The sequence below is a fragment of the Phyllostomus hastatus genome, unplaced genomic scaffold (assembly GCF_019186645.2).
Source record: "Phyllostomus hastatus isolate PE091 unplaced genomic scaffold, TTU_PhHast_1.1 phas_contig_159, whole genome shotgun sequence".
Taxonomy (NCBI): Eukaryota; Metazoa; Chordata; class Mammalia; order Chiroptera; family Phyllostomidae; genus Phyllostomus; species Phyllostomus hastatus.
The window spans coordinates 4,481,658-4,495,093 of NW_025333640.1; the positions used below are offsets into that span (position 1 = coordinate 4,481,658).

The following is a 13,436-nucleotide window of genomic DNA, read 5'->3' on the forward strand; positions in this document are numbered from 1 at the left end:
GGGAAAGAAGGGGCCCTGGAGTCAGAAATGTGGAACGGGATCTGTCACTCCATAAGGGCTACCCCTTCCTTTTGGACACACATGGGCCTGACTTGCAAAGTCCTTCTAGCATCTCAACTGCCCCCACTCCCCAGATGCCCAGGGCTTTGACATTCAGTTAAAGGCCTGAGAAGAGGTGGGTCAGAGCTTGCACATAGGCTGAGGCTAGTCTGGCCTATCCATAAAGTGGGTGGTAGGGACGGGCTTCTGGATCCCAGGAGTCGGGCCCCTGGGAAACAATTGTGACCAATTATTCTAGTGTATGTGTCTATAGCCACTGTGACCAATCACCACAAAATGGCTTAACATGTTTAGCCAGTGTGCGAACCAAAGGGTTGCCTGTTTGATTCCCTGGCAGGGCACGTGCCTGGGTTGTGGGCCAGGTCCCTGGAAGGGGGTGCATGAGAGGCAATCACACATTGATGTTTCCCTCTTTTCCTTCCCCTCTCTCTAAAAATAAAATCTTTTAAAAACATTTATTCTTTTACATTTCTGTAGGTCTGGAGTCTGACATGGTCTCAAGGGGTTAAAATCCATAGGGATGTCATTGGTGGCTGTTATTTTGTAATTCTAATGACCACAATCAAGATTTTAAAACATGTCCTGGCCAGGGAGTTCAGTTGGTTAGAGTGTCATCCTGATTTGGCAAGGTTGTAGGTTCCATCCCCAGTAAGGGCTCATACAAAACCAATGATTGCATCAAAAAGTGGAACAACAGGCTGACTGTTCAGAGGGGAGAAAGCAGGGAATTTCAGGGGAAAAGGGGAAGGGTTTACAGGAACAAGTGTAAAGGACACATGGATAAAAAACTAGGGGTGGGTGGAAATGGGAGGGAGGAGGGGAGGGCTGGGTGGGTGAGCTGGGAGTAAAAGAGAAAATTGTACTTCAACAATGAAAATTAAAAAATAAAAGACAAAAAAATGATAACCAACAATAAAAAAAGTGGAACAACAAATCAATGTCTCCCCTAGGTTGCCTCTCTCTAAAATCAAAAAAAGTTTTAAAGAATGTTTTTAAAACATAAATTGATTTGTCCAAAAATGAACTCGGTACCTCCAGTGTGCCAGGCTTGAGATAAAACTAATAAACAAAGCTGCCATTACCCCACATTCCCAGAGCTCAACCCTGGCAAATTTCCTTGTGATCTCCAAATGGCCTCTGGATGGCAGGCAGCCTTCCCCGTTCCTTCTCAAGCTGCTGCCACCCAGGTTTACAGAAGATGCAGGGAGGAGCAGGATCATACCACGGTATCACAGCATTAACTCTTAGCTCCTTTTGCTAGTGAAATTAATTGGCAAAATTAAGGTCCCTGGCAAACAGCATCGTGCAAACAGATTTCTAGACAGCTGGGACTCAGTAGCCTGTATCACACCCTTCACACCCTAAAGAACATACCCTTCGACCCCAAATGGTGTACTCCCTTAGGACAGAGAGGGCAACCCTTCCTTTGACAGCCCCTCCTTTGAATGGAATTTAATTGGCTTCTTCCCTAGGATTGTGAAAATGGCTGAGGAGATTCTGAACTTCTTTTCCTCCAGGCCCACCCAGTTCCCCACAAAGTCACTGGTGTCAGTCAAACCCTACCCAACCAGCTGGACTGGAGACCAAGAGGGGACTGAGGGCTCAAAAGGGTGACACTGACACTGGCCTCTCTGGCTTTAAGAGCACCTAGGTCATCCCTACTCCAGGACCTTTGCATATGTGCTCCCTCTTCCAGCAAAGTTCCCTCCCAGCAGGGCTGGTTACCTCCTTGCTGAATTCTCATTAATGTTACCAATATGCTTGGGCTGTGCTCTGCCGTTTCACTTTGATTTCTATGTCATAGTTCTTTTTTTGTCCTTAATGCCTCTCTTAGTTCTTTCTTTTACAGTCCACCATTTTCTAGTGTAGCATTTCGTTCTCTTTAATGACTTTGTTCATTGTATTTTGGGAGTGATTTTCTTAGAGGATCCTCTAAGCTTACTATATATATGTTTGATTGGGTTTTTAAGTATATTCTTTTTTTTTTATAAATTGTTCCACTCATCACTCATTTATGCTTTCTTTTCTTTTTTCTTAAGCGGGGAGTGGCAGGGAAGGGAGAAAGAGAGAGAGAACCATCAAAACGGCACAGGAACATTGATCAGTTGCCTCTTGTACTCACCCTGACTGGGGACCAAACCCACAACCTATGTATGTGCCCTGACTGAGAATCAAACCAGTGACATTTTGCTTTGGAAGCCAATGCTCAATTAACTGAGTCACACCAGTCACGGCTGGTTGATTCTCGATTTCTGTATGTGCCTGACTGGGGATTGAACCAACAACCTTGGTGTATCAGGTTGATTGTCTAACCAACTGAGCTACCGGCCAGGGCTGGTCTTTTACTGTAGCAAAATACACGTAAAAATTGCTATGTGTAACCATTTTTCAGTGCACAGCTCCATGCCATTAAGTACATTCACATTGTTGTGCAATTATTCCCATCATCCATCTCCAGGACTTTCTCAGACTAAAACTCGGTCCCCATTAAACACTAACTTCTCACCCCTTTTCCCCAGCCCTGGCTCCCACCATTCTGCTTTCTGTCTCTATGAATTTGACTACTCTAGGGACCTCCTATGAGTGGAACCACACAGTATTTGTCCTTTAATGTCTGGTTTATGTCACTGAGTGTGTCTTCAAGGTTCACCCACATAGTACGTGTCGAGTGTCCTTTCTTTTTAAGGCCAAATAGTGTATTCCAGTGTGTGGGTGCACCACACTTCGCTTACATTCATCCATTGATGGACACTTGGGTTGTTTCCACTTAGCCATTGTGAATCATGGTGCTCCAAACATGGGTGTGCAAATCTGGTCAAATAACCACTTTCAGTTGTTTGGGGTACACACCCAGAAGTGGGATTGCTTGGTCATATGGTACCATATACATATGGAAGGGAGAAAGAGGGACAGAAACATCGATGTGTGAGAGATACATTGATCAACTGCTTCTCCACACCCCCATCTGGGGACCTGGCCCACGAACCAGGCATGTGCCCTGACTGGGAACCGAACCGGCAACCTTTGGGTTTGCAGGCTGGCACTCAATTCACTGAGCCACACCAGCCAGGGCCCATATACATCTTAATATATCAGAATCACCTTCAGATGGGCACTAACTTAATTCCAGTGAATATAGAAACAGTACTCCTATATATCTTAGTGCCTTGTTCCTTTTTTTTTTTGCTATTGCTGTTATACTTATTACATCAACTTATGTTACAAACCTAGAAGTGTATTGTTATATAGTTATTACTTAAATAATTTCGTCCATTCAAGGCTGGCTGGTTCTTATCAGGGATGCCTTTTTCTGACTGTTAGAAGCCAGTGTCCCACCCCTCCTGGCTCTGTTAACTATATGACCCTGTTCCTTAGGGGGACTGCCTCTCACTCTGCAGTAACAGCTCTATCGTGGAACGCTGGACCTGAACCAGACAGCACCGACTGCCAACAGTAGGTGCTCCATAAACACTTGTTAGGTTGTGTTCCATTAATGGAGATTACAGAGCACGAATATGATGTTTGAAAGGGGGAGCGACGTTTAGAAAAGGGCCCTAAACTCCAGGCGCCTGGCCCCACCCTGGGGGTTGGCGTCCAAGCCCCGGCAAAAGCAAAGGCCTCTTGCCCACCGCTTTTGTCGTCGCAGCCTGAGCTCTACCCTCCCGACAACAGAGGGCGCGCGCCCTCCCCCGAAAAGCTGAGGCGCTTGCGCACGCACGGCCAAGGGGCGGGGCACAGGGGCGAGCTCGCGATAATTGCGCAGACGCAGAGTGGGTGGTCCTTTCCAAAGAACCAACAAGATGGTAAGAGCTGAGGCTTTGCTGTCTGTGGGAACATATCCGGCACCATCCTGGCTCTGGCTGCTTCTTGGGGCTCTGGGTCAGCCCGCGCAACTCCGACAGCCTCTTCCAGGCTGCCGGGACCGCCGGATGTGGGGTCGCGGGGCGGGCCTGGTGGGTGTCGCGACGACCCGGGTCTGGGACGGACTGTACGAGCTCTCTTGTCACAGCCGAGGCCCCGTAGCCGCGTGTACCGCCCTAGTGCGAGCCCGTGGTGATGTGTCTCCACGGACTCGTCTGCCGGGGGCGCCGCGTGTTTTCCGGCGGGACTTTTAGGCCCGCTGTCCCCGTTGAGGCCGTAGAGGTGGGAGGTGAGTCTCGGGCTCGCTTTCACCTCTGACCCGGGCCCACACAGGCGGAAGTGGAGCAGAAGAAGAAGCGGACCTTCCGCAAGTTCACCTACCGCGGCGTGGATCTCGATCAGCTACTTGACATGTCCTAGTAAGGGTCTAACGGACCAAGGAAGGGGTGGCGGCGGAAGGGGACCCCGGGGGACTGGGGACTGCGGCCAGAGGTGCCCACGAGGCCTTAGCCCGAGGGTAGAAGCATGGGCTGCGGTTTGACAATAACAGAAATTTCATGTGTTGTTTGACATCTTCCTATCTGTTTGAAAACGCAAATATCTGTAGCTTACGAGCCTTGTAGGGTCAGGCAGCGGGCCACGGCTTGGCACTTGGGCAGTTTATGGCTCCAGGTTTAAGATTTGGTCGGAGCTGGAAGCTTCTAGGCGGGGTGGTGGTGGTCTGACTCGTGCTTCTTAAAAGTCTGCCCCCAGGGGCGGGGTGGGTATGTGTCCGGGCCTCCAGATGAGGGGGAAGGCTTTCTGACAGCCAGGGACCCCTGTTTGATGAAGGTGTGCCTGGGTCTAGGCCTGGAGGACCCAGTTCCTGAAAACACAGAGCAGGCTGAGGGTTTCTTAGACTTGGCCCTTCTCCTGGATTCTTGAGGCCTTTAGGAGCACATCCTTTTACCCACGGGGTTCCTGCTGCACCACTTCACCTGAGCTGCCTGTACTTGTGCCTTGGTTTCCAGACAGTGATGTGAAGGTTGTCGGATTTGCGGGGTTCATCTTGAATATTAGGCTGGGCCCTGAACGTTGCCTTTTGGGGATTACAGGGAACAGTGTTGTTAGTGGGTGAAGGGTATTGGTTTCTACCAGGGCTTAGACCACCCATGCCGCCCCACCTGCCCTCTCCCACCTAGTGAGCAGCTGATGCAGCTCTACAGTGCCAGGCAGCGGCGGCGCCTGAACCGCGGCCTGCGGAGGAAGCAGCACTCACTGCTAAAGCGCCTGCGCAAGGCCAAGAAGGAAGCGCCACCTATGGAGAAACCTGAAGTGGTGAAGACACACCTGCGGGACATGATCATCCTGCCAGAGATGGTGGGCAGCATGGTGGGCGTGTACAATGGGAAGACCTTCAACCAGGTGGAAATAAAGGTGTGTGAGGGGCTGTGCTGCTTGGGTGGGTGTGGGTTTTTCCACCCATGGTCACCTAACACTGGTCCATTCTTTGCTTCCCACAGCCGGAGATGATTGGCCACTACCTGGGCGAGTTCTCCATCACCTATAAGCCAGTGAAGCATGGCCGGCCCGGCATTGGGGCTACCCACTCTTCCCGCTTCATCCCTCTCAAGTAGCCAATAAAAGCACAGACTTACTTAGTTTGAGTGCAACCCATCCTTTCAAGTGTCTGGGGCCCGAGACACTGGGGGCACCTGGGCAGGGTGTCAATGCCCCCAGTTAAGGGGGCCTCAGTAGTGGCAACTTGGATTGGGTGAGTTGGGGGTTCCCTGTAACAAATTGGGTGGTCAGGATCCTAAACCGTCCTCCCTGTGCCCCTGCGCCTTGACCCTCCAAACCCAGATCCACAAGTTTAGCCACCTGGCATCTCTGAATGCCCTTTGGCCCAAAGAGGTGGCCACTGCTGGGCTGAGTGTAGCGTTTCCCCTCAGGCTCCCATCCCCTTCTTGGGTCCTTCATGTTTCCCATTCAAGGGCTCGGTTCTACAGTAAAGCACATGAACAGCAAGAGCCTTTGATCTGAATCTCTTGCCCTACTCCCTCCAGTTTATATGCCTGCCCGGTGTCCCTTGTTGCCCTCGTTCTTACCGTGCTGCCTGCATCTATCCCTCTCTTCGAACATGATGTTCCGGATTGGTATCTGAAAGCCTTACACATGGCCCCAGGATCCCTGGCCTTGGGCCATGGGCTTTGGATTAAGCCTTCTCCAGGACAGATCGGGGTGTCACATACCACCCGAGTGCAGTGTGATGCAGAGGGGTCCTAATCCTGCTCCTTAAAGCTTCCTGGTCAGATTTGTTTCCTTAATGCGGGAGAGGGACAAGATTCAGCAGTGAGATTTTAAGGAGTCTTCATGACTGATGGTGTCGGGGAGAAGGTCCAAATGACACCTGGGTTTTGGCCTGAGCAAGTGGAAGGTTGAAGTCACCTGTGGGGGACACTTCACTGTTGTGAATTGTGCTGCTACTACATGTGTGCACGAATAATTTCTTCATCTTGCTCCCAGTTTTGAGTCTGCCTAGAAATGGGATTGCTGGCTTGAATGGTGATTGTTTCATTTTTTGAGAAACCACCATCCTTTTTGCCATAGCAGCTGCCCCACCATCTGTCCACAAGCTTCTAATTTCTCCACATCTCCCTCAGCACTTCACATTGTGTGTTTTTTGTGGGGGGCTTTTGCAGTCTTTGTTTTGTGGTAGTGGCCATCCTAATGGGTATGAGGTGGCAGACCTCCCAACATTTTGTCACGGAAGCAGAACCCTGCACCTTCCTCAGCCAAGTAATACACCACCTATGTGAATGGGGAAGTTCACCTATGTGAACCAGGAACTTGCTACACCTTATTTAAAAGTAAAAATCCACCGTGGCTGGTGTGGCTCAGTGGATTGACTGCCAGCCTGCGAACCAAAGGGTGGCTGGTTTGATTCCCAGTCAGAGCACATGCCTGCGTGGCAGACCAGGTCCCCGGTGAGGGGCTCACAAGAGGCAGCCATTTGTTGATGTTTCCCTCTCTTCCTCCCTTTCCCTCTGTCTAAAAATAAAAATTTTTAGGAAAATAAAAATCCCAGGAGCCATATCGGGACACTTTCTCCAAAATACATTATGCCTAGGAGTATTTTGAAACAAGATTATAAACTTCTTTCATAAGTACATGTGTATTGTTAAACCAGTGGTTCTCAGACATGAGTGATCCTTCCCCCAGGGGTCACTAGGTAATGTCTGGGAATGTGTGATTGTCACAACTGGGGTGCTTGTGGCATTGAATGGGGGGGCAGGGATGCTGTTTCATTTTTTTAAGTCTATGTCCCAAAATTTCCACAATGAATATGCATTAATCAATGTACAGAGGTGGGTAGGTAGGGGGTGTGGAAGGGTAGAGAGATCTTTTTAAGTTTTCATTTTTAGAAGGAAAGGGAGGGAGAAAGAGGGGGACATCGACATGCAAGAGAAACAGTGGGTTGCCTCTCATGTGCTCCCAACTGGGGACCAGCCTGCAACCTAGGCATATGTCCCAACCAGGAATTGAACCAGGGATCTTTGGGTTTACAGGATGATGCCCAACCCACTGAGCTACACCAGTTAGGGCAGGGAGGCTGCTTCATACCCCACAGTACCCGGGACTTCCTCCCACAGAGGGTGATCCAGCCCAGATGTCTGATGGAGTGGGATGTGGTCTAGAGTGAAAGATGGGTGACTGTCAGCATGTGAGTTTGTGCATTCCCATCCTATTGTTGACAAGGTCCAAAAAGGGGTGACAACAGAGACAATCCAAGTGTCACTACCCCAAGAGACTGGGTTTGAAAACCTGTAAGCCCCCAGCATCATATACAAGCACCCAGAGAGCCTAGGCCACGGGTCCCCACCACAAAAGTTCATACGGACCTGGCCCCTCTCTGGCCACATTCTAATCTGCAACCATGGCTGGATCCTTGGAGATAGCTGATCTATTTTTGGAAGGACCCCTGCTCCCAGGGGCCCTGCTTCATGGGGTAGGGGCTGAGCTGGGTCTGGGGTGAGTTGTGCCTGTGGTCAGGAACTTGACATTTACTCAACCCATTAAGTGGGAGCAGATCCAGGATGGGGGCAACGAGCCTGGAGGGTGGTCAGGAGGAGTTGGCTTCCTCTGTCTTCAGTGAGGAAGTGGTTCTTGGTATCAGCTGGGGGAAGCAAGAGGGTTAGCAAGGGGGCTTTGTAGGGGCAAGTGGGTCTGGGGGCTGGCTGGACATGAATGTCTGTGTGTGGAGCTCTCCATTTAAAATCTGAAGACTCTCACCTATAACCTGCGGCCCACACTTGTAAACCCAGGATTCTTAGCAAAACCTGTCGGTTGGTAAGCATGAGAGAATGCAGGACAAGAATTTTCCCAGGGCTATTCCAAGTACTTGTAACTACTGCCTAGCCCTATGGTTATTCCCATTTTTCACAGTTTATCTTCCTAGAGGTCAGGTTCAGAGTATTGTTGCTGGCTGTTCTTTGCTTTTCATAGCCATTCACAGAATAATACTGCATCTTACCACCAATGGCCTTATACTTGATGACATACAGTATTGTTAATCGTCCTTTAATAGAAATGGGAAGTGAGAGGCCAAGGTGCCTCAGCTGAGGATTTCTGCTGGGAAAAGAGCTGAAGTGAGTGAGAGGGTCCCTGGAGAGGCTGAGAGCAGCCCCACAGGGGTCTCAGGCTCCCCAAATCTGGTTCCATGCTGGCCTGACCTGGGTTTGTTAATTGCTACAAACCCTAAGCAGACAGAGTAGCTGGGGAGCCCTTAGGCCCACATGACCCTGAGCAGATGGTGCTAGAATCCTTATAGGGTTCCTGGCGGCTCCCAGGCTGGGCATTCAGGTATGAGTTCCCACTCAGCCTGAGTGGGTAGGTGGCTTCCTCTCTGCAAGTCTCAGTGTGCTCACCTGTGATGGAGGCAAAAGAGGGAGGACTAAAACATTCCATCACTGCAAAAAACAGCCCCCTTCTTAGCAGTCACTCCCCAGCCCCTGAGAACCACTAACCCATTTCCTGTCTCTGGATTTGCCTATTCTGGACATTTCACACAAATGGAATCACATACTATGTGGCTTTTTGATCTGGCTTCTCTCAATGAGCATTATGCGTTCGAGGTCCAGCCATGGTATAGCGAGTGTCAGTGCTTCACTCCTTTTAGTGGCTGAGTAATACTCTACTTTGTGGACTGACCACATTATGTATGTCCATTCATCCATTGATGGGCATTTGAGTTATTTTTCATTTAAGATTTTTTTATGAGTTTATTGGAGCCCAAACTGATAATTGCCAGGAAGCAAGATCTCAAATATTTCTGTTTCCATTTTTGGCTGCTGTGAATCCTGCTGCAAATCTTGTTGCTGTGGACATGTGTAGACAGTTTTCTGTGTGGACGTGGAATTGCTGGGCCATATAGAAACATTGTGTTTAACCTTTTTTTTTTTTAGATTTTAATTTATTTTTAGAGTGAGGAAGGGAGGGAGAAAGAGGGAGAGAAACATCCATGAGTGAGAAGAGACATCATTAGGTTGCTCCTCACACGCCCCCAACTGGGAGCCTGTCCAGCAACCCAGGCATGTGCCCTGACTGGGAATCGAACCAGTGATCCCCTGGTTCACAGGCTGGTGCTCAATCCACTGAGCCACACCAGGCAGGGCCTGTGTTTAACCTTTTGACTTTTTTACCAACATAGCTGCACCTTTTCTAAATGGGTTCTGGTTTCTCCACATCCTGGTCAGTACTTGTTATTGCCCATGTTTTGGTATTATAGTCAGCCTAGTGGGTATGGTTAATTTTAATAACATTTATTTTAACAAAATTGTTATTTCAACACACAATCAGTGTAAGTTATTATGTTTTCTCATCATAGTTATTGATATTTTTTTTTCATGATAAGCCTTTGAAATCCAGTGTAAAATTTACATGCACAGCATATCTCAATTCAGGCAGCCACATTACAAGAGCTTACTAGACACATGTGGCCAGTGGCTGCTGAATTGGACTTCACAGCTCTCATTGCTGAGGGTACAGCAGTGACCAAGACAGACTCAGACTCAGCCCCAGAGAGGCTCAATTCCCAGTCTATTGCCAGGGATAGGAAAAAACAGATGAAGATATATAAATGATCATGGCTGGGTGGTGTAGTTGGTTGAAGCATTGTCCTATACACTAAAAGGCTGCAGGTTCAATCCCAAGTCAAGGCACATACCTAGGTTGTGGGTTCCATCCCTGGTCAGGGCTCATATAGGAGGCAACTAATGATGTTTCTCTCTCTTCCCCTTCCTCTTTAAAATTAACAAACATGTCCTTGGATAAGGATTTAAAAAAAAAAAAAAAAATATATATATATATATATATATATTTAACAATTTCTTAAATATTTTTTAAGATTTTATTTATTTTCAGAGAGATGGGGAAAGAGAGAGAGAAACATTGATGTGTGAGAAATACATTGATCAGTTGCCTCACATGCCCCCAACTGGGGACCTGGCCTGCAACCCAAGCATGTGCCTTAACTGGGAGTCGAACTGGTGACCTTTAGGTTTGCAAGCCAGCACCCAACCCACTGAATCACACCACCCAGGGCAAATAAGATAATTTCCGATGGTGACAAGGATTAAGAAGAAGAAAGTCAAACAGGAAAGGGACTATGTGGAGAAGGGTGTAGGGGTGATAAAGGGTGATGGACAGAGACTTGACTTGGGGTGATGAACACAATACAGTTTACAGATAATGTTATAGAATTGTGCACCTGAAACCTGTATAATTTTGCTAAACACTGTCACCCCAATAAATTCAATAAAAAGGAAAAAATGGAGGCTGATGTAATGCAATGTTCCAGTGAATGACTAGGAGGGCTTCTTGGAGGAGGTGGTATCTGAGCAGAGATTTCACCTTCAAGGACTTTCTGCAATGGTCACCTGACATTTCCCAAGTCCCTTCATATGTTCTGCATATCAGAAGAGGAGTCTGGACTTATTGAAGGAAATTGGGGCCTACGGATGCCAAGATTGTCAGTGACACCTCCAGATTCCAAGAAGTTTGGTCATAAGCCAGCAATTTTTAAAACATAGAACATACCACCCTGGCTGGCATAGCTCAGTGGATTGAGTGCAGGCTGGGAACCAAAGTGTCCCAGGTTCGATTCCCAGCTAGGGTACATTACTGGGTTGCAGGCCATAACCCCCAGCAACTGCACATTGATGTTTCTCTCTCTCCCTCTCTCCCCCTTCCTTCCCTCCCTAAAAATAAATAAATAAAATCTTAAAAAAAAAACAAAACCCCAAAACAAAACATAGAACATACCAAAAGGAATTCAAGTTGGGTAGCATTCCCTCATCTTGTTTTTTGGGAGATTTTTTTAGAACTGATGTTATTTCTTCCTTAAACATTCAGTGGAAATTCACCAGTGAAACCATCTGAGCCTTAATTGTGTTGACTCTAAGAATACCTGCCAAGAAGGACTACCTTGTGTTTAACTGGGCCCAAATTTATAACCAGAGTCTACCAGCCATTGTTTATAGGGGCCTGTTACCCAAGTTGCCTATGGACAGACTTCCAAGCCTCTTGCATGCTAAATTGACTTTTGTAAAGAGAGCTCCTAGGATAGAAGTTTGACCAATAGTACTCAGCCGTCCTGATCCAATCAGACCAGCCCATCTATAGCCTTATTTGCATCTTCACTGACCAATCAAACTGAAGATTTGGAGTTCTCATTCCTGTGGAAGTATACCAATTAGGGAGGGAACAGGAACTTCTAAATCTGCCATACCCTTGCCTCTGGGGTTGTACATTCTCAGTTTCCACTGATGGTTGTATCTCCCTAGTTGGTGGGGGAGATCCTTTGTTGACAGTTGTCTTTGTTTAAAGGTTTTTCACTGCAGATTTAATTTCTTCAATAGATATGACTATGCAGACAATCTCTTTTTGTATGAACTTTCATTTTAGTATCTTTCAAGGTGTTGGGCCATTTCAAGTAGAATATTGAATTTATGGGCATAGAGTTGTCCCTGGTATTTAAGAAAATGTCTTTGTATCTTTTCAAAGAACAATTTTTGGCTTCATTAATTTTCCTATTCTTTTTCTCCCCCAACAGGGGACCTAGGCCACAACCCAGGCATGTCCCCTGACCAGGAATAAAACCTGCGACCTCTCTGTTTGCAGGCCAGCACTCAATACATTGATCTACACCAGCCAGAGTATTTTTTTCTATTCTATTTATTACCTTGGTTTCTGCTCTGATCTTTATGGTTTTCTTCTCAAAAGGAGTTTGGGGCCAATCCTCACGTTTTGATTTGGGCCTGCTGGTATGGTGGTGCCCCTTGTGTCCCCTCCTCTCTTCAAAGCTACACCAATCCCCTTTATATGGGTCCTTGAAGAATCTGATGTAAATTTACTTTAAAAATTAAATAATTTTTAAAAATGTGATGAAACTCAAGGATCATTCCCAACAACATGCACATGGGCACATTCAACGTTACAGTTTTACAGGTGTTCAAGGGTCATAGACTCAGAACCCCCAGCCTGGATCCCAAATCAGATGTGTCAGCATCCAAACTTTTTTACTTTTTGACTATTGAGAATCAGGAGCTTCACACAAGACAATTTGTTCTGGCAAAATAATCTAGTGCCAACAAGCAGAAAGGTACAAAGGAGCTATTTTCAACCTCATCAAACCTATTTTGTCAAACTTTTTCACCCAGTTCTCTTCTGCTCCAGAATTCTTTGAGGGCAGATCACCCTCCGGCCCCAGCTATGTTTAATCAAGGCTTTTTGCCTTGGTCACTTTGGGCTACTTTTTTTTTTTTTTAAGTTTGCTTATACTTTTATTGCTCCGAGGGAAGGGGGCTGCTCAGGAGCTCTTGGTGGGGTGGCCCGCTTCCACTTAACAATCACGGGATTCTGGCTGTGCAGGAAGGTGCTGGCCCTGCAGTTGCGGCCTTGCGCAGATCCGGCGGTACCTGTTCTTGCGGATCATGTGGTGGATGCTGCTCTGAGTGGCCGGGGCACTCTTGTTGATGGTGATCCGTATAGCTGGCCGGATCTCCTTTTCAGTATGACCAATACACCTTTGCCATCGGTTGCCGGCTCCACGCCCGTCTTGCGGTAAATCAACCCATTGTAGCTAAAGGAGTTTTGGCCTTCAGGTTATTGGGTTCGGTGCGGTACGTCTGCGTGTTCCCCTACATCAGAAAGCTGCAGCAGTTCCTTACGAAATCCAGCGCAAATGGGCAGACGCGGCGGCAGCTCCTTGCTGCGGCAGCTAGAAATGGATAGAGGTGGGCTACTTTTTGGCCCTTGACTTCGCCTCGAGAAGGATCCCGGGGGAGAGGTCCCCGAGCCGCATCCTGGCCCACGAAGACTGCACCTACCCCGTGCACGTTACAACGAGGCCGTTGGCTTTCGGACCTCCGACCATAACCCCAAACCCTTCGGAGGTTAGCACTACAGCCTTAATTCTCCACTCCCGCTACCGTACCCGTGAAGGGCACCTCCGCAGACCAATGAGCGAGCAGTAT

At 47.9% G+C, this 13,436-nt stretch overlaps 1 protein-coding gene and 1 pseudogene across 2 annotated transcripts; one reads left to right on the forward strand and one right to left on the reverse strand.

Annotated features, from left to right (window-relative positions):
• The first annotated feature begins 3,795 nt into the window (after nt 1-3,795).
• On the forward strand, nt 3,796-5,561 carry RPS15 (ribosomal protein S15). 2 transcript variants are annotated; one of them, XM_045831144.1, is made up of 4 exons: nt 3,796-3,863; nt 4,255-4,340; nt 5,103-5,337; nt 5,424-5,561. In XM_045831144.1, exons 1-4 carry the CDS (start codon nt 3,861-3,863, stop codon nt 5,535-5,537), a joined length of 438 nt encoding a protein of 145 aa, XP_045687100.1. In that variant the 5' UTR covers nt 3,796-3,860; the 3' UTR covers nt 5,538-5,561. The 2 variants fall into 2 exon arrangements, with proteins under 2 accessions (XP_045687100.1, XP_045687099.1); XM_045831143.1 differs by lacking the exon at nt 3,796-3,863 and adding an exon at nt 3,975-4,013.
• A 6,590-nt stretch (nt 5,562-12,151) lies between these two features.
• Nucleotides 12,152-13,336, reverse strand: LOC123813917 (annotated as a pseudogene).
• Between the last annotated feature and the right edge of the window lie 100 nt (nt 13,337-13,436).

What these genes read in the sequence shown, in the direction of transcription:
- RPS15 (XM_045831143.1), top strand. Translation starts at nt 3,990, where the DNA reads ATGTGGGGTCGCGGGGCGGGCCTG. An exon ending in GGGGTCGCGGGGCGGGCCTG is followed by an intron (nt 4,014 to 4,254) that starts GTGGGTGTCGCG and finishes GGGCCCACACAG; the next exon opens with GCGGAAGTGGAGCAGAAGAA. An exon ending in CAGCTACTTGACATGTCCTA is followed by an intron (nt 4,341 to 5,102) that starts GTAAGGGTCTAA and finishes TCTCCCACCTAG; the next exon opens with TGAGCAGCTGATGCAGCTCT.